Source organism: Stenella coeruleoalba, assembly GCF_951394435.1.
Source record: "Stenella coeruleoalba genome assembly, chromosome: X".
Taxonomy (NCBI): Eukaryota; Metazoa; Chordata; class Mammalia; order Artiodactyla; family Delphinidae; genus Stenella; species Stenella coeruleoalba.
Window position 1 is genome coordinate 95497713 of NC_137152.1, and position 21706 is coordinate 95519418.

At 38.9% G+C, this 21706-nt stretch overlaps 1 protein-coding gene across 3 annotated transcripts in view; it reads right to left on the reverse strand.

Moving 5' to 3' along the window:
• The window catches only part of KLHL13 (kelch like family member 13), a 187690-nt gene that overhangs the window by 69527 nt on the left and 96457 nt on the right, over window positions 1-21706 (reverse strand). The window contains exon 2 of one of the 3 annotated variants that reach the window (XM_079911779.1): window positions 3243-3308. The exons of the other annotated variants lie outside the window; for them this stretch is intronic. Coding sequence (XP_079767905.1) covers window positions 3243-3308 — 66 coding nt within the window. The remainder of the gene's footprint in view (window positions 1-3242; window positions 3309-21706) is intronic. 3 annotated transcript variants of the gene reach the window in all.

Consider the following 21706-nt stretch of genomic DNA (forward strand, 5'->3'; position numbering starts at 1 on the left):
TTTCCATGAAAAAGGCCCTTTATATGCAATTACTTTAATCTTGTTTTAAATATCTTAAAGTCCAAAAAAGGCTCAACTTCAAACTTGAACCTTGTGACCCACTGCCATAACATGGGGACCAATAGTTTCCTTAAAGGTATAATTTAGAGTTACGATATCTGCCTACTATGGTGGTATTAAAGAGACTTAGCAAACAGGTCAATACCTCTATTTTCATGAGTATTTTGAGAACCTTCTCATTCTCTAATTTAGAGTTCTTCTCATGGGTAATTTTAAATTCTAAAGTTTTTTTTTTTTTTTGGCTGCGTCGCGTGGCTTGCGGGATCTCAGTTTCCAGACCAGGGTTGAACCTGGGCCACGGCAGTGAAAGCCCAGAATCCTAACAACTAGGCTACCAGGGAACTCCCTAAAGACTTTTTTCTTAAAAGAAAGGCAGGGAGGGAGGTATAGAAACATTTATACTGCAAGATGCCAAATATATGGTAGCAAGTCTAAATTACAGAAGCTAGTGTGCAATTAAAAATTGCTATGTCTCAAGAACATATTTAGCAATTATGAAAATCCTATGATGGAAGACATCATTAACTCATGTTATATAAAGTGTTCATGTGTTACAAACTAACAACAGCATTGTTTTAGATTTATGTCTAACTTCATTACTTGGATGCAATGGTTGTCCAGTGGGGGAAATCCTTTCTTTTCCTTTATCTCATGTTGTACTACTAAGTAAAGTAAATGCGATTCTGACATGAGGGAATGAAAAACAGAATTCATCTTCTAGGCTGACCCTAGGTTTTAGCTAGATGCAATTTAAATTTGGGGTTCCTGACTGCCTTCCTAAGTCTGTCTACTTCAACCAGTAGTTCAGAACCACTTCACGTCTTCAAAATCAAATATATGTTTTCAATAATCAGTTATTTCTCATGGAATTCTGAAGGTATACAACACTTGAGTAAAATACATCTTTAGCTAGCATATATTTATTCATTCATTCCTTATTCAGCTTGACCTAAGTCAGAGACACTGTTGAGCATTTTTATGTCTTCCACTACAGGGTCTGGCCACTTGGTTTGATGCTGTCCAGCCAGTAAACAAAAACATTTGTGTTTAGGGATTTCCAGAATCAACAGTTTTTGAGATTCAGATGTGTAAAGCACAGACCAACATAACTTGTATTCCAAAAAGGGTGAAGAAGCAGCAAGATGGAGCTTAAACTGATACTCTAAACAGGGAACAAGCATTAGCCAATTGATTAATTAGGACCACGTTTTCGCATTTGTCAACTAAAATGCATTTGTTTATACTGAGGCCTCTGTAGTATATTAGCCGTTCCTGACAGTGTAAGATAGGCTCCTTGAACTTCACAAACACCAAAATCAATCCACTCACTATGCCAAGACCAAAACCTGTAGAGAAGACGTGCGAGCTGAATTCGCTCAATCATCAGTGAGTACCGAGAAGTGATGACTTTGCTAGATGTTACGAGTATACAACAGAACACATGTTCCCCAGCCACAAATCCCTTAAAGTCTAATCGGGCCGACTGCGTATTCACATATGAAACATGAGTAAGCATAAATATATTGCTGCCGTTAAGCCTTAACCATCCAGAATCCTAGATAGCCTAGTGTTTTTAAAAATTAAAAATTAAATTGAAAACAACTGGGATAGGTTCACTCTTAAAAATATTAAACGTCACTTGTTTTTCACCTTTTGGGGGCAATGTTTCTGCTCTTTATCTTCCTCGAGTCGAAAACGAACACAAACCTATTGAAAATACCTCGCAATCACCATAATGCACAACATCTATTGTGATATGCCTCCAACGGAGATATAGCAAGGTGTGCAAGCAACCGCTGTCATTCCTCACCCCTGCCTGACTCCCGCCCCCACAGGCCTCGACATGGAACTTGGATGCTACCAAGAGAAAAGGGGCTCTTCTTTACCTTCCGATGTATACCAAGAGAAAAGTCCTATACCTTTTTTTTTTTAAACGTCTTTATTGGAGTATAGTTGCTTTACAATGTTGTGTCAGCTTCTGCTGTATAACAAAGTGAATCAGCTATACATATACATACATCCGTCATATCCCCTCCCTCTTGCGTCTCCCTGTATCTATTTTACATTTGGTAGTGTACATGTGTCCACGCCACTCTCTCACTTCGTCCCAGCTTACCCTTCCCCCTCCCCGTGTTCTCAAGTCCATTCTCTATGTCTGTGTCTTTATTCCTGTCCTGCCCCTAGGTTCTTCAGAACCTTTTTTTTTTAATTCTAGATTCCATATATATGCATTAATATACGATATTTTTCTCTTTCGGACTTACTTCACTCTGAATGACAGACTGTAGGTCCATCCAAAACGTCCCACACCTTGAAGCTCTCCAACTTTAGCATGCTTAAGAATCATCTGGGCTGAATACTGAACATGTACAAGTCTGGAAGTGAGAAGCGGTACTCGGTATGTTAAACAAGGAATCCAGCTGATTTGCATGCCCGGTCTACTCAACTTGGAGAAACCCTGCTTTAAAAGTCAAGGTGGCCCACCCCCACTCAGGATGACCCCGGTCAGAATGAGGTTCTGTTTTCTGTCTCAGTGCCTGGCCTTCCTCAGCGTATCAGCATTGGCTGCTCACCAATCGTTGTCTGTCCCCACTGTCCATGGCTATTATCTTGCCCTCCCACTCTCCAGACCCTTCCAGGTCTGGGAGAGTCTGAAAGCAAGGTCTCCAGCTGGCGGACAGATTTGGAGGCGGACAAACAGACACATGCAAAGTGGGAAACTGTGAAGTACAGCAATTAGGCAACAGAGGTAGTCTGAGTTACACTGATTGTGCAATACAGGGTAGAAGTTAAAGACTTGTTTTAAACTTTTTCAATGAGGAAGGGTGCCGAAGAGGACAGAGCTGGGCACGTGTGATCTGCTTGTAGCTCTGCCACAAACTTGTAACCTCTCGTGTTATCCTCCGTAAAACAGGGAAGATGCCAGACTCACAGCAGTGTGATGAGAACCAACTGAACTTGTGTTTGTGAAAGCACATTGGAAAATATAAAGCACAATACAATGATGTGTGGTATTTCTTTGATGAAATAATTTCTTTTTTTGTCTTAATAAACACAGTACCCTAGACGTTATTGAAAGTTTCTTTGATGACTGAATGGCTTCTAGTACCTCAGGGTCTTTTTTATGAAAATAAATTCTCATTGACAAAAAGGTAGAAGAAAATGCAGACCCTTAGACATACCCTGAAGTTGATTTTTTGAATATATCCTTGAAATCGGCTTGTTTTAAAGATAATTGCCTCCGTCTCCTGAAAGTGGAGTGCAAAAAAAAAAAAAAAATCTGGTTAATTGTGGCTTTACTGTATGCAGTTCAAAATTTTCAAAGCATACTCTGCAAATATTTTAGCTATAAATTAATAAACCATATTTATAAATCCTGAACAGAACAATTTAAAAATATGTGAATTAACTTAAAAAAAAACCCTTAACTAGCAAACCATAAGATTCTATTTGTTTTTATCTACACTCTCTTAATGTTTCAGAAAGTCTGGAATAAAGATTGACATTGAATACAACATTTACTGGCAGCTGATCTAAAAGACTAAACTAGACAAATCTGGACACAAGGAAACACTTTTCCAGTAAATATATACTCAGCCTTGGAATGCTTTGTCATTTTCTAGCTTTTTAAGCCTAAAGTTCAATTCTTTGCTGATATACTGTTTTGCCATAAAAACCAGAAAGCAAACGGCACAAGCTTTCAGAGAACAGATGGCTAATGTTCTTCTAGGTTCATTTACTACATTTTCTTATTTTCATACTGCTTGTAATTAATAAAAACATATAAATAGACGTATTGTTTCCTAACGAGAAGATTTTGTTTTTGTGAAGTTCTGTCATATACCTAACTCCTTTGGGCTAATACAAAAGGCAACGATGAACAGACATACTTCTGGTACTGCCTCAGGAATGCAGTTTTAAAAATAGAGACTACTACAGAAGCACTGCAGTATATGCTGTCAACACGCTTAAAACATTAAAGTATGCTGGCAGGTGTCTGAGGAGCTCTGACACAAAATTCAATTTATTTACATTTATTTCATTTATGTTGCTATTAGCTTAGAGAAAGTAAACATTACTAATCATTACCTTTGTCTAACTTTTTCTTCAAAATAAACAGATTTGGTATTTTTCTGGGTCATCTCACAAGCACTATTGCATTATTAAAGTCACAACTAAATCAGTCATAGTCTAATAGTATCTTTAAAAAGACCTTGGCAGAAACCTTATCCAGAATGTTATTCTACATCTAATGACTTGCTAGGCAAAAGGTAGGTAGCAAGTATTTTTGTTTTAAATGATAAATTCAAAACAGCTTCTCCTTAATAGCAATACTATTTCAAAGTCTACTTTTACTATACACACAAAAATTATTTTTGAATCATAAAAAGCTACAATGGGTTAAATTCATGTTTGTCATATCTTAGTAATAAACCTCACCAAGCAAATAACAATTATATATATTTTTGGCTTAAAAATACATTAAAGTATCTTTAAATACAGATTATTTTATATTCCTATTAATATTATTCCTTTCTTTTGTGTATTTAAGAAGAATCTGGTGTGCCACCTTCTGGTAACTGAGTGAAATTATGTATCTTCACACAAGTCACTATTCTTTATTTTAACTTTTAAAAAAATATATATTTCTTAACCTGTATTACATTTAAGCTATATAAATAAATCTATACCATAGTCTGAAATAAAGTAAAATTTCCCTAGTGATTTTTTTTTTAAAAAATCAAGCTTTACACATGCTTCCTATGATTTTTCCATGGTTACCAATATGTCTCCTGAATTCTACAATACATATAAAATTGATTTTTGAACACCGTTTCACAGCCACATATGAAAACAACAGGCTTGCCATTTTAATGAATAAGTAACAGCAGTAAATAAAGAAAAAGAAGTTCTCTTACCAATAAGCCCATTTTTCTCTTAAGGTTTGAACTCTCATCATTTGTCATGTTCTTGTGGATCCCTCTCTCATCAAATTCTCTGGAGTTTTAAAGTTGAGAGCTGTGATGCACAGCTAGGCTCCTCTACATAGTAGCGCACCCCAGTGCATCTGCCTGGTATAACACTTCACAGTTGTAGCTCCCAAAAGCAGAAACAAGCTTTATGTATTCAAAACCTATGCACCGCACACCTTCCCTCGGTAGGAAATTGTAGTCAGCGTGGTTGAACTATTTACATTTCTTATCTTAACTCCCGATCCGATATGAAGATCAGAACCACATGAATCTCGAGCTTAGTTACAGTAAACTGAACAAGAACAGTGCGTTCATCTTCAGAGCAGAGGTGGGGTGAGACAAATACTAACACCAGGAGATCTGACTGAGGAAAAAAAAAACCAAACATGTTGATCTTATTTTTTCAAGGGTCATTGTCCTGATATTTGTCATATTACCTTAAATCTTTATTATCTTTAACTCTTCCCTCTCCCAGTCCCTAGTAGCCAACCAATAACTCCTATCCTTTATTCTTTATCAATTTTCCAGGAATCTAACCCCTACTGTTTCTTTGTTTTTTAACAAATGAACTATTTCCCCAAAAATGCATATAACTGGCCTCTCTGCATCTCCCATCTTTAATCTAGCAATCACATTGCTTCTAGATGACTCTCTTAAAATACAACTATACATGGCGTAAATTAAATGTGCCGAAAATATTTTATTCAACAAATATCTGTCAAGAACTTGCTACACGTTAGGTAGGTACTCTGTTAGGTGATATGGATGACATGGTGAATAAGACACAATCCCGTGCTTTCAGGAAGCTTCTAGTTGAGTGAGGGAAGCGAACATGTACTCTGACAGCACAAAATATGGTGTAGAAGTTTTAGCAGCATAAGCCCAGGATTCTACAGCAGCAGAGGAACAATGAAATTGGTGCTGCAACTGAGGCCTGAAGAATGAGGCATTCACCAGGTGGACTCCAGAAAAAAAGTCTGTGCAGAGACACACACAGGTTTGAGGATTACAACATGTTGGAGAATCAGGAAAGTCTTCAGTACAAATGGAAGGAGCTTCAGGTGCATGGTGTTGAGGGGCGTGGGTTTTAAGATACACAGAACCATATCACAGAAGACCTTACGTGCCAGCAAAGAGGTTTGGATTTTATCCTATGAGCTATGAGAAGCCATTTCTTGAAAGAGTGGATCACTCAAGGAATTAAACAACTACGCCCAACACGCAAAACTCAAGACAAGCCGGCCAACCTACTCTTCTAATTCACAGCCTAGTATCTCCTAACACCAACTTCCCATTCTATACCTCACAAGCCCGCTTTGTTCTTCCCCTCCTTTGCTCCAGAGGTCCTCCTGCAAGAAATCCCTTCCCCGGTCCACTTTTCTAAACTCCATTCATCCCTCTAGACCCAACTCAAATTGCATTCTTTTCTGTGATGTCTTCCATGGTAATCTGAGTCTACAGTTTATAAACGTTCCTCCATCACATGGACCATACTATGCATCCTTCCTAAAGCACATAATGCACACAACGTTCAAAGAACTTTTCTGACACTTTATAAAGTGAAGCAAGATGGCAAGGAAAAGACACTGAGGCAAAAGCCAGAGCATGAGGGTAAGTGGCCTAAGAAAGTAAACCTCCCCAGACTTCACGGTACACACTAATCTCACTAACTTTCTTCATCACTCTCAAGCCTAAAAAGCAAAGAATATGGATGTAAGAGAACTAGATCTGGATTGGGCAGCAACTCTGCGTTACTATGCAACATTGTTGGCTGTATATATCACAGCTCTGGTTCAAAACCTCCAGAGAATTGATAAGAAATGGATACCAACAGAACAGCTAAACGATGGAGCTGTGATCTTTGGAAGAAAAGAGTTGAGGGTGGGGGAGCTGTTGTTGTTGCTTTACTACTTGCAGTAAAACAAGAGAATTCACCTGAAGGTCCATACCATAAACAAAAAGGATTCATGAAGACCACAGATATAGATGGGAGAGTGAGGACAGGGGATTGGATCCAGAAGGTTTAGAATCTCATGAAGAATTAAGGGAGAAAATCCAAGTGTAAGAAGGGGGTTGTTAAAAAAGGGATAATAGTGTTAGCTGGGAGATTAATCTAGGATAAGAAGCTTTACCAGAGAAACGTGTGCTGGGGTGTAAATATTTAGCGTTCTCTTGCTGTGGAACCACACCCCATTATGCTCAGTGTCAAACAGACAAGCTCTCGTTGAAGTTGGCATTTAGCATTCAGCTTTGTCTCCTCCTTTTTATGTATACATAATTTCTTACATTTATGCAATGATGCAAAAACCATGGTGCTTTCTTTCATTTGCCAATAAAAAATCTTTTCATCTTCTTCAAGCACTTTATGTTAAAGTGGGTTAAGAGGATTCTGCCAATAATTTCAAAAAGTAGTTAATACTTTAAAATATTCTCTCAATGACTTAAAAATGCCCTAGATAAAATCTATCTACACCTTCTTGTTTATTGAGTGCAAAAACTGACCACTTTTCCTTTAGACTAACTTGTAAGGAAAAAATTCAAATACAGAAAAAAATGGAAGAATGTGATTTTGGATGTGTGCCACACTTTTCTCAAGAAATCTTCAAAAAAGGGCAGTATTTAAGGGACATAAAATGATTTAATCCACTGGGTCTTTGGAAGAATGTTTTAAAACTATGTATCAATGGTACCATAGATTTTATTTATTTTTATTTATTTATTTTTGGCTGCATTGGGTCTTCGTTGTTGCGTGCGGGCTTTCTCTAGTTGCGGCGAGCAGGGGCTACTCTTCATTGCGGTGCACGGGCTTCTTATTGCGGTGGCTTCTCTTGTTGTGGAGCATGGGCTCTACGTGCGCGGGCTCCAGTAGTTGCAGCACACGGGCTCAGTAGTTGAGGCTCACGGGCCCTAGAGCGCGCAGGCTTCAGTAGTTGCGGCACATGGGCTCAGTAGTTGCAGCGTGCAGGCTCTAAGGTGTGTGGGCTTCAGTAGTTGTGGCACGCGGGCTCAGTAGTTGGGGCTCAGGGGCTCTAGAGCGCAGGCTCAGTAGTTGTGGCACACAGGCTTAGGTGCTCCGCGGCATGTGGGATCATCCCGGACCAGGGATCGAACCCGTGTCCCCTGCACTGGCAGGCGGATTCTTAACCACTGTGCCACCAGGGAAGTCCAATACCATAGATTTTAAAACAAAGAGAGAATAAGCCAGACCATTTCAACATTTAGTTTTGTGGAAAACAAAACAATTGCTACAGTATTTCCCTCAGACCTGGCAGAAAAAAAAAGCAATAATCATTTTATATTAGCTTTGAACTAGAACAGGTGTTTTATTCAAATTCACATGAACTAGTTCATCTAGAAGTTGTAAAAGGCGAAAAGAGGGTAGTAACTACCTCCTGGTAGTCCACAGTAATTGGACATTATTTTTGATGATAGGGTCTACATTAATCAAGTATAAATAATTCACTTACATTCTATTTAAAATAGCATCATCATCGTGTCATCTCATGTATAGCAGTACTCTTCTCATTTCTTCTTTCATCCTCCTTCTTACAGCAGGATGAGTTGGATGGTTTATAGAGTTTTCTGTTGTGTGGAAATATTCTTAGATGGTATATTTTCAGAAACATTGATCTAAAGAAGGGATGGCCAGGGGTATTTATATTGGGAGCAATTGTTCATATATCTATAGCCCAGAAGTGTATATTTCAGGTGAATTATCAGATTCCAGTAGTATGGCCACTCTATCTCATGGGAAAGGTGGGGTCAAAAGGAAGAAAATGAATGGAAGCCTCCTTTTCTGTTACTAATAACTCTGCCTGTACTGTCATTGGCTTGGGAAAAACGGCAAAGGGAGTAGAAGGCCACTGTTTCAAAACTTCCCATTCCTAGCTGAATGAGTCATAACCGTCTTATATATTCCTAAAATGTAACAAAACTCAGGTCATACCGCTATATGGTAACACAAATGATTGAGGCTAAGTCATGAGTAATTCAACCTACCTAAGAGATGTCAATGATTCAAGGTTGACGATAAAATATAACAACTCATAGCTTACCAACCTAAGTCTTAAGTTCATTACTATTTAATAGCTATAGTGAGAATTGGAAAGAAGCTAAGTTACACATGGTAGACGATTGGGAAGGAAGAAATGTTATCATGTTAAGTTTGGAAACATAGACACAAGCTAAATGACATTCCACAGTCAGAAGGGCAGACATACGGAGTTAATAAAGAAGTAAGAATATTTCCACTTGTCAATAACTTTTCAACCTAATTTTCCTATCTAGATACTCCACAAAGTATTTTACTTCTTTTAAGTGTTAAGTGATAGCCTCACCCAGCAGAATTCCAAGTTAAAAAGTTTATTATACTTGTTAATTTTTATTTTTATTTATTTATTTATTTATTTTTTGCGGCACCGCGTGGCATGCAGGACGCGGGATCTTTGTTCCCTGACTAGGGATGGAACCCATGGCCCCTGCTGTGAAAGCGCGGAGTCCTAACCACTGGACCGCCAGGGAAGTCCCAATACCTCTTAATTTTTAAGAGTCTCGTTTTCATTTTCACCCCGACCCTGAGGTAGGCAGTGCAGATGTTAACATCCCCATTTTCCTAGTGAAGAGACACTTATTAAATGACTTGGCTCAAGTGACATAGCTGCTAAGAGAACTGGGAAACAAGAATTTAGGTCCCCTGACATCTAATTCAGTGTTCATTAGTCACCTCTGTATTGTACTAATATTTATTTTAGGGGGAAAAGAGACAAACATGACTCCTAAACATCACCAAAAAGGGGTAAAAGGGGTCTTCTCACACTGATCATGAGGAAGTAAATGGCCACAGGAGGGAAAGAATAGGCCATGAAGATATAGGATGCTATATGACTAAAGGTGCAGAACGATCCACGTACACCTATGGCAGAAATACCTTCCCAAAGCCAATTCGCAGAGCTCTCTTATGCCCCTCAATGAGCAATTTCTTGCAATAGACCTCAAATGCGCCATACTCTCTCACACCCCAGTGGCCTTACATATGATATTCTCTCCACTTGGAATTCCCTGCCCTCCTTGTCTACCAAAGCCAATTTCTACTCATAACTTAAGTGTCCAACCATACCTCCTTCCATGAAACCTTCCCTCACATCCCTTAGCAGATTCTGGTGGTAGGTTTTGTAAACTCCCATAGCACTTCGAATATTACAGCTCCTGTCACCTTGGATTATAACTGTTTCTATGAACAATACACTAGACTATAAACTCCTGAGAGTGGTGGTTGGGTCTTTCTTATGTTTTTATTACACTTTACTCAGGGCCTGTCACATATAGTAACCCAATTATAGGAGGCAATTTTAGTGAAATCAAGTCAGCAGAGGTAAGTTCTTCTCTCCTCTACAACTAAGCATTATTTTCAGATGATAATTAAGCAAGAAATCATTAAAGAGTCTTATCCTTCTAAAGGTGTTCAGAACGAGCCTTCCCAAAATGTACCACTTTTGTATGAGGATTATTTTGAGCTAAAGGCAATCAAGATTCTGCAGGCTCAAGAGGAACGTTTGCCCCTCCCTTAACTACCTAGAAGAATTTAAATTGGGGGTCTTTTCCAGAATAAGTTATTACTTAGAGATAAATTTTATCTGAGTGGCCCAGTGTATGTCAGGGCAAACACCTAATTACCCAACATCTGCTCTTCTTATAGTTCTGTGAATTACCCTCCCATCCTTGGAAGCCCCAGGGCCCTATCCCATTCCCTAGCTCAGGATGGCATATATATGTCATTTTACCTTTCTATCTTTGAACCTCTCATGTATGTGGGGTTCTCATACATACAAAATTAAATTTGACTTTCTCCTATTAATCTGTCACATGTCAGTTTAATTCTTTTTTATTTTTAATTTATTTTTATTATTTTTTTTATTTTTGGCTGCGTTGGGTCTTCCTTGCTGCGTGTGGGCTTTCTCTAGTCCCGGTGAGCGGGGCGTACTCTTCGTTGCGGTACACGGGCTTCTCATTGCGGTGGCTTCTCTTGTTGCGGAGCACGGGCTCTGGGCGCTCGGGCTTCAGTACTTGTGGCACACAGGCTCAGTATTTGTGGCTTGCAGGCTCAATAGCTGTGGCACGCGGGCTTAGTTGCTCCGCGGCATGTGGGATCTTCCCAGACCAGGGCTTGAACCCGTGTCTCCTGCATTGGCAGGCGGATTCCCAACCACTCTACCACCAAGGAAGTCCTTCATTGTTGCTCTTTAACTGATACTAAGGTACTCTCTTTCTTCGGACTCAACAGAATATTGGTTTGATGGCATCCAAGGAATGTTGCCTTCCATCAAGCCATCAGCCGATGCGGGCACCCTGTCAGTGTACCCGGAGGGGAATTCAGGATGGATTAAGATACATATCTAAGGAATAATTTCAATGAGCCCAGACTCTTACATCTTCCCATACACAGAAAAGCACTAAAATCATTAACTTGAGATTTTTGTCTTTTGTGATTAGCAGTAATCTTCTGATGTCCAGCTACATGCTTTTTCTTTTTAAGCAAAAACTCCTGTATATCGTGGCTCCTCCCTTACCTCTTTGGAACAGTTCCTCAGAGCTCTCTGAGAGGCTCTCTCCCAGGCTACAGTCCTTAGTGAGGTCCCTGAATAAAACATAACTCATAACTTTTAGGTTGTGTATTTTTCTTCACTTGACAGATGGATGGAGACTTGAATGGCTCAATAACTGAACTGAGCAAAGGAAACAGCTACAGTAAAGAAGGGAAATGTCAATTATCTTTTGCCTAAATCAAGACAGTATTTTTTTGAATTTGATTTTATTTGTTTTTTATACAGCAGGTTCTTATTAGTTATCCATTTTATACATATTAATGTATATATTTCAATCCCAATCTCCCAATTCATCACACCACCGACTCCCGGCACTTTCTGCCGTTGGTGTCCATATGTTTGTTCTCTACATCTGTATCTCTATTTCTGCCCTGCAAACCGGTTCATCTGTACCGTTTTTCTAGGCTCCACATATATGCATTAATATACGATATTTGTGGGCTTCCCTGGTGGCGCAGTGGTTGAGAGTCCACCTGCCGATGCAGGAGACGCGGGTTCGTGCCCGGGTCCAGGAAGATCCCACATGCCGCAGAGCAGCTGGGCCCGTGAGCCATGGCGGCTGAGCCTGCCTGTCCAGAGCCTGTGCTCCACACGGGAGAGACCACAATAGTGAGAGGCCCGCGTACCGCAAAAAAAAAAAAAAATATATATATATATATATATATATATATATATACACACATACGATATTTGTTTTTCTCTTTCTGACTTACTTCACTCTGTATGACAGTCTCTAGATCCAACCACGTCTCTACAAATGACCCAATTTTGTTCCTTTTTATGGGTGAGCAATATTCCATTGTATATAGGTACCACATCTTCTTTATCCATTCGTCTGTCGATGGGCATTTAGGTTGCTTCCATGACCTGGTTATAGTAAACAGTGCTGCAATGAACATTGGGGTGCATGGGTCTTTTTGAATTATGGTTTTCTCTGGGTATATGCCCAGTAGTGGGATTGCTGGTTCATATGGTAGTTCTATTTTTAGTTTTTTAAGGAACCTCCATACTGTTCTCCACAGTGGCTGTATCAATTTACATTCCCACCAACAGTGCAAGAGGGTTCCCTTTTCTCCACACCCTCTCCAGCATTTGTTGTTTGTAGATTTTCTGATGATGCCCATTCTAACTGCTGTGAGGTGATACCTCATTGTAGTTTTGATTTGCGTTTCTCTAATAATAGTGATGTTGAGCAGTTTGTCATGTGGCTCTTGGCCATCTGTATGTCTTCTTTGGAGAAATGTCTATTTAGGTCTTCTGCCCATTTTTTGATTGGGTTGTTTGTTTTTTTAATATTGAGCTGCATGACCTGTTTATATATTTTGGAGATTAATCCTTTGTCTATTGATTCATTTGCAAATATTTTCTCCCATCTGAGGGTTGTCTTTTCGTCTTCTTTGTAGTTTCCTTTGCTTTAAAAAAGCTTTTAAGTTTCATTAGGTCCCATTTGTTTATTTTTGTTTTTATTTCCATTTCTCTAGGAGGTGAGTCAAAAAAGATCTTGCTGTGATTTATGTCAAAGAGTGTTCTTCCTATGTTATCCTCTAAGAGTTTTATAGTGTCCAGTCTTACATTTAGGTCTCTAACCGATTTTGAGTTTATTTTTGTGTATGGTGTTAGGGAGTGTTCTAATTTCATTCTTTTACATGTAGCTGTCCAGTTTTCCCAGCACCACTTATTGAAGAGACTGTTTTTCTCCATTGTATATCCTTGCCTCCTTTGTCATAAATTAGTTGACCATAGTTGTGTGGGTTTATCTCTGGGCCTTCTATCCTGTTCCATTAATCTATGTCTCTGTTTCTGTGCCAGTACCATATTGTCTTCATTACTGTAGCTTTGTAGTAGAGTCTGAAGTCAGGGAGTCTGATTCCTCCAGCTCCATTTTTTTCCCTCAAGACTGCTTTGGCTATTCGGGGTCTTTTGTATCTCCATACAAATTTTAAGATTTTTTTTGTCCTAGTTCTGTAAAAAATGCCATTGGTAATTTGATAGGGATTGCATTGAATCTGTAGCTTGCTTTGGGGAGTATAGTCATTTTCATAATATTGATTCTTCCAATCCAAGAACATGGTATATCTCTCCATCTGTTTGTATCATCTTTAATTTCTTTCATCAGTGTCTTATAGTTTTCTGCATATGCATCTTTTGTCTCCCTACGTAGGTTTACTCCTAGGTATTTTATTCTTTTTGTTGCAGTGGTAAATGGGAGTGTTTCCTTAATTTCTCTTTCAGATTTTTCATCATTAGTGTATAGGAATGCAACAGATTTCTGTGCGTTAATTTTGTATCCTGCTACTTTACCAAATTCATTGATTAGCTCTAGTAGTTTTCTGCTGGCATCTTTAGGATTCTCTACATATAGTATCATGTCATCTGCAAACAGTGACAGTTTTACTTCTTCTTTTCCAATTTGTATTGCTTTTATTTCTTTTTCTTCACTGATTGCTGTGGCTAGGACTTCCAAAACTATGTTGAATAACAGTGGTGAGAGTGGACATCCTTGTCTTGTTCCTCATCTTTAAGGAAATGCTTTAAGTTTTTCACCATTGAGAATGATGTTTGCTGTGGGTTTCTCATATATGGCCTTTATTATGTTGAGGTAGGTTCCCTCTATGGAGAGTTTTTATCAAAATGGGTGTTGAATTTTGTCAAAAGCTTTTTCTGCATCTAATGAGATGATCATATGGTTTTTATTCTTCAATTTATTAATATGGTATATCACATTGATTGACTTGCATATATTGAAGAATCCTTGCATCCCTGGGATAAATCCTACTTGATCATGGTGTATGATCCTTTTAATGTGTTGTTGGATTCTGTGTTGAGGATTTTTGCATCTATATTCATCAGTCATACTGGTCTATAATTTTCTTTTTTCGTAGTATCTTTGTCTGGTTTTGGTATCAGGGTGATGGTGGCCTCATAGAATGAGGTTGGGAGTGTTCCTTCCTCTGCAATTGTTTGGAAGAGTTTGAGAAGGATGGGTGTTAGCTCTTCTCTAAACGTTTGATAGAATTCACCTGTGAAGCCATCTGGTCCTGGACTTTTGTTTGTTGGAAGATTTTTAATCACAGTTTCAATTTCAATACTTGTGATTGGTCTGTTCATATTTTCTATTTCTTCCTGGTTCAGTCTTGGAATGTTATACCTTCCAAGAATTTGTCCATTTCTAAGAATTTGTCCATTTCTTCCAGGTTGTTCATTTTACTGGCATAGAGTTGCTTGTAGTAGTCTCTTAGGATGCTTTGTATATCTGACGTGTCTTTTGTAACTTCTTTTTCATTTCCAATTTTCTTGATTTGAGTCCTCTCCCTCTTTTCCTTGATGAGTCTGGCTAATGGTTTATCAATTTTGTTTATCTTCTCAAAGAACCAGATTTTAGTTTTATTGATCTTTGCTATTGTTTTCTTTGTTTCTATTTCATTTATTTCTGCTCTGATCTTTATGATTTCTTTCCTTCTACTAACTTTGCATTTTGTTTCTTTTTCTTTCTCTAGTTCCTTTAGGTGTAACGCTAGATTGTTTATTTGAGATTTTTCTTGTTTCTTGAGGTAGGCTTGTATAGCTATAATCTTCCCTCTTAGAACTGCTTTTGCTGCATCCCATAGGTTTTGGATCATCGTGTTTTCGTTGTCGTTTGTTTCTAGGTATTTTTTGATTTCCTCTTTGATTTCTTCAGTGATCTCTTGGTTATTTAGTAACGTATTGCTTAGCCTACATGTGTTTGTGGTTTTTATGTTTTTTTCCCCTGTAATTTATTTCTAATCTCATAGCGCTGTGGTCAGAAAAGATGCTTGATATGATTTCAATTTTCTTAAATTTACTGAGGCTTGATTTGTGACCCAAGATGTGATCTTTCCTGGAGAATGTTCCATGTGCCCTTGAGAAGAAAGTGTAATCTGCTGTTTTTGGATGGAATGTCCTATAAATATCAATTAAATCTATCTGGTCTATTGTGTCATTTAAAGCTTGTGTTTCCTTATTAATTTTCTGCTTGCATGATCTGTCCATTGGTGTAAGTGAGGTGTTAAAGTCCCCCGCTACTATTGTGTTGCTGTTGATTTCCTCTTTTACAGCTGTTAGCAGTTGCCTTATGTATTGAGGTGCTCCTATGTTGGGTGCATATATATTTATAATTGTTATATCTTCTTCTTGGATTGATCCCTTGATCATTACGTAGTGTCCTTCTTTGTCTCTTGTGACATTATTTTAAAGTCTATTTTATATGAGTATTGCTACTCCATCTTTTTTTTGATTTCCATTTGCATGGAATATCTTTTTCCATCCCCTCACTTTCAGTCTGTATGTGTCCCTAGGTCTGAAGTGAGTCTCTTGTAGACAGCATATATATGGGTCTTGTTTTTGTATCCATTCGGCGAGCCTGTGTCTTTTCGTTGGAGCATTTAATCCATTCACATTTAAGGTGATTATCGATATGTATGTTCCTATGACCATTTTCTTAATTGTTATGGGTTTGTTTTTGTAGGTCCTTTTCTTCTCTTGTGTTTCCCACTTAGAGAAGTTCCTTTAGCATTTGTTGTAGAGCTGGTTTGGTGGTGCTGAATTCTCTTAGCTTTTGCTTGTCTGTAAAGCTTTTGATTTCTCCATTGAATGTGAATGAGATCCTTGCGGGTAGTGTAATCTTGGTTGTAGTTTCTTCCGTTTCATCACTTTAAGTATATCATGCCACTCCTTTCTGGCTTGTAGAGTTTCTGCTGAGAAATCAGCTGTTAACCTTATGAGAGTTCCCTTGTATGTTATTTGTCGTTTTTCCCTTGCTGCTTTCAATAATTTTTCTTTGTCTTTAATTTTTGCCAGTTTGCTTACTATGTGTCTTGGGTGTTTCTCCTTGGGTTTATCCTGTATGGGACTCTCTGCATTTCCTGGACTTGGGTGGCTATTTCCTTTCCCATGTTAGGGAAGTTTTTGACTATAATCTCTTCAAATATTTTCTCAGGTCCTTTTTCTCTGTCTTCTCCTTCTGGGACCCCTATAATTCGAATGTTGTTGTGTTTAATGTTGTCCCAGAGGTCTCTTAGGCTGTCTTCATCTCTTTTCATTCTTTTTTCTTTATTCTGTTCCACAGCAGTGAATTCCACCATTGTGTCTTCCAGGTCACTTATACGTTCTTCTGCCTCAGTTATTCTGCTACTGATTCCTTCCAGTGTATTTTTCATTTCAGTTATTGTATTGTTCATCTCTGTTTGTTCTTTAATTCTTCTAGGTCTTTGTTAAACATTTCTTGAATCTTCTTGATCTTTGCCTCCATTCTTTTTCCGAGGTCCTGGGTCATCTTCACTATCATTATTCTGAATTCTTTTTTCTGGAAGGTTGCCTATCTCCACTTCATTTAGTTGTTTTTCTGGGGTTTTATCTTGTTCCTTCACCTGGTACAAAGTCCTCTGCCTTCTCATTTTGTCTCTCTTTCTGTGAATGTGGTTTTCCTTCCACAGGCTTCAGAACTGTAGTTCTTGATTCTGCTGTCTGCCCTCTCAGTATTTGTAAAGCTAGAAACTGAAGAAATGCATTTCACTGGTTTATCACCACCTAGACCGGTGAACACTGAAAAATGAAAGTGTCTCCTGAAACCAGTCATTTCTACAGACTGCTAATTGCAAAGGATAAAAGCATATTCTTTGGACTGTTACACCCTATTAAATTATCATAACCAGTGATGATGAAAGAGTGAATCACAAAATCCAATTTTGACAATAACTGCTTCACTAGATTGAACAAAAAAATAAAATATAAAACAGTGAATTCAACCAAGCAAGCCATTGCACATCACCAATACGCAGTAACTCAAAGGGTACGCTGAGCAGTCACTAGTAAAATACACAAATGAGGCACAGGAGGGCCCAATGCTAGCAAGCCCTTGTAACTTTCAAAATAGAGAAAAATATATGTATTTGATTAATGACCTATGAAACTTCCGTTCCAATATGGAAATTATAATTTAGCCTTAAGGAAATGTCTCAAATCCCTCTCTTACCCCATTTCCTGGCCTCCCCCCTTATGCAACTGGCTGGGTAGAAATGGCAAGGATATTAACGTAATGAACAATATAAGGAATAAAAGACAAAGCAGTTCCCCATAGGGAAGAGCCTATTCACAACACAGTCTAACACATGCATAGGGTTAGGGAGAGGGGTGGTGGTTTCTGCAGCTGTAAGGGCTCACTGATGCAGATCATTAACCACTATCTTCTGTGTATTCTCTGGTATGGTTAGAAAGGCTGGAGGTTTTTACTTAAACAAAATAATATGGTCTTATAAAAGGGAGCTGTGTTTTGCTACCACTAGATTTGAATTTTGCCATTGGGACACAGAAATATAGTGTATAAGTCCCTATGGGCTAGTTGGAAATACAAGAGTCATAAAAGCCTCTAGGATCTTGAATCCTAAAGGAAAGATTGGCTCAGAAGACACAGAGAAGAATCAGCCATCCAGGGAAACAGACACTAACAGTTAAAGGAATCAGTCCCAGAACAATGAAAAATCGGTAGCAAAAGATAGGATTCTGTATTAACTAATCATGCGATAGCCAAGAGTAAACCTAACTCGCCATCTGTTTTAATCTGAAATTTAGAATTAATTATGGCTTCCTTATTGCTTTCATCATCTCAGCGTTCCATGACTCCTTATTTGTGTGGATGTAGACTCCACTTTCAAGGTCCCCTCAACCCCAGCCCCACCTTGTTTATTCAACCCTATTTCTCATTATAAGCCATCCCAGAGTTGCACATATCTGGAAAGCACAGACCCTTTTACCCAGAATTGCCATGGGAGTTACAGCTTTTTTAAAAGAAATTACAATTTATAGTTTCTATGAATTCAAGAGAATCCAGATGGAAGTGTTACACAGAAACAATTTTGGGGAGGGAGGTTAAGGGGAAAGGGAAATTAGCAGAGGTTTCCCTTGTCCCCAAATATCTTTTCCTACAGTACCAACTCCCCGTCCAATAAACTTTCTCTCCAACTCTTGTGTCTTCCTCTCCTCTCCTCTCCTCTCCTCTCCTCTCTCTCTCTCTCTGTCTCTCTCTCTCTCATTGTTTGCTCTGTACTACTGCCAGAAATTCCAGCAATTACAGGTTTATTTTATCATTTTAGCTAAATAGAAGTTTCCTGAAATTGTACCAAGTACAGTTGCCGGGATGAGGTCGCTATCAGTTTTTCACACCTTGGTGTGAATGAGTTCAGTCAAGTTTCTTCAAACGGCAGACAGCTGCTGCCCTCAGGGAATGGGGAAGGGTGGTAGTGAGAGGGAGCCTTCTGGAACCCTGGCAACCTAGGGTGGGGTGTTATTTGAAGGAAGTTGGCAGGGGGCCTTGCTGGATAGAGAAACTTGACTAGAGATGAAGAAAGAGAAGCTGAGACAGAGAAGGGTGCAGAAAGGGTCATAGGAGAACAACCAAGCTCAACTTCCAGTACCACTGTGTCTTCCAGCCCAGAATCCATCACGCCTTTCCAGACGCCCTGCTCCCAGGCCCTGGAAACCAAACTAGTACTGCCCATGGGATAGATCAGCTCCTTACGTAGGTTAAATACAATACGTGGGGCAGGGCCAGAAACCTCACCGTCATATATATGATGTATCATGTCCAAACAAATAATCTGTAAGTAAACCTTTAGAATTCATGGCATTGATAGGTTGGGAACTCCTTGTACTTTTCAGCATATAACTCCTCCCCCCCAGTACACACACCCTCAGCAGGTGGTCTCTTCTATTTTGGAGATGCTGGTTTTTTTCTGTCACTATCCATTCAATTCATAAAACATTTCCTTTGCCTGGATTGTGGCTGCTCCTCTGTTCTTAAGTTCCAAATCAAGCTCTACCTTTTTTTTTAAAAAAAAAAAAACCTGTTAGTCTTTTATTTATTTATTTATTTTCATGTGCGCTGCATGCGGGATCTTAGTTCCCCAACCAGGGATCGAACCTGTGCCCCCTACAGTGGAAGTGAGGAGCCCTAACCACTGGACCGCCAGGGAAGTCACAAGCTCTACCTTTCTGAAGCCTAATTGGATTCTCCAACCAAATGCCCCCTTTTCTAAACTCTTGCAGGACTCGCCTCAGCCTCCGAAATAAAGACTGAAAGCTAACTTTCTACAGGCAGAAAACGTTCATTCATCCCCCCAAACAATTAATAAGCACCTACTTTTGTTGTGTTTAGGCTGGAAGTTCAAACCTGAGTAAGCCCAGCTCCCCACAACCCTAAAGGTGGCCACAGCCCAGGGAGTATCAAATACAGTCACAATACGATGTGAGATGCATGACAGTGGAGGTGACAAGAATGCACATGGAGCGCCCTAACTGGGCAGGGAATGGGGCAAGTTCCACAGAGGTGACACCTGAGCTGAGTTTTTAAGAATAAGCAGGGGTGGGTTAGGCAGTCAAGTGACACAGAGGGAATGGTGAGGAGAGAGGGAGGCAAACTAGTTAAGGGATAATTGCAATTGTGACAACATAAAGTCTTAAACTAAAGTAGTAGGGAGGGACATTCAAAAAAATTTTTAGGAGCTAAAATAGATAGGACTCACTGACCAGAGATGATGATAATGGCTAATATTTGTTGATCAAGTGCCATGCGCTAAGTAGTGTTATAAATGCTTTACTCAGTAAACCATTTAACTTAACTTTACTATGACCTTATAATGTAGGTCCTATTAATATCCCCATTTTACAGAAGAGAAAAGTAAGGAATAGAAAAATCAAGTGCCATGAGGTATACAATGAGTAAACACTGGGACTGGAATTCAACTCCAGGCAGCCCAGCTCCAAAGACCACCACTAAGCCCTCTACACACTATCTTTAAAATGTAGGGTCATTGGGGAGAAGAGGAGCCCAGGACTGAGAGAGAAAACGGTCAGGAAAGGGCTTGAATATATTGTCTGTTGCCTTTATTAATTATTTCTGCTCCTTGTTCCTAAAGTCAAAAGCCAATTTCTCTGTTCATTTTCTCCGTATATGTTCTAGTGTTTTCTTCAATGTACTGGTAACCCAACAGGTACCTAGTCTTGACCTCAGCCTGTTCTCAGTTTTTGCACTTGGCACATTCAGCCTCTTCCTAAAATGATTTACCTTCATGGCTTATCTCCCCTATTAGGCTGACAGCATCCAAGGCCCAAAACACATCTTATTCACCTTTGATGAACGGCATCCAGTACCTAATATGTACTCAAAAACTAATTGGCTTGAACACAGAATAGCAATGATTCTTAAAGTTTCCTATTCCTCAGTCATCTGTAAATTGCCTTCATTTGTCATCTCACTCCTACATTTATTATTTGATTTTTCTTTAAATCAACCCTTTAAAAGTTTGCATTTATCTTAAAAGGAAAACGTTATACTTATTACTGCAAATGGAAAACTGCTATAACGTACTGCAATGAAAAGGCAACTATGAAAACAGACACAACTCCTAAAACAAGAAATGTTTACTTGTACACAGACTAACACCATCCTATTCCTCATGTATTACCTCACACGCACTGTGGGGTAGGGTGGGGTTTTTTTCTATTCAAGTGAAATTCACATATCATAAAATTAACAATTTTATACTGAACAATTCAGTGGCAATTAGCGCATTCCGAACAGTGGGCAACCACAACTTCTGTCTCGTCCCCAGATATTTTCATCACCCCAAAATAAAAGCCCATATCCATTAAGCAGCTGCTTGGTGTCCTCCCCGCTGCCCGCAGCCACTGGCAGCCACCAGTGTGCATTCTGTCTCAATGCATTTATCTATTTTGATATTTCACATAAGTGGAATCATACATTATGTGATCCTTTGTGCCAAAATTCTTTCACGAAGCATAATGTTTTGGAGGTTCATCCATAATGTATACAGTATCAATACTTCATTTCTATTTATGGCTAAATATTGCATTGTAAGCATATACCACAGTTTGTGTATCCATTCATCCATCGATGGACATTTGAGCTGTTTCCATATTTTGGCTCTTGTGAATAGCTGTGAACATGCATGTACATATATTTGTCTGACTACTCGTTTTCCTTTCTCTTGGGTATATACCTGGGAGTGGAATTTCTGGGTCATATGGTAATTCTAT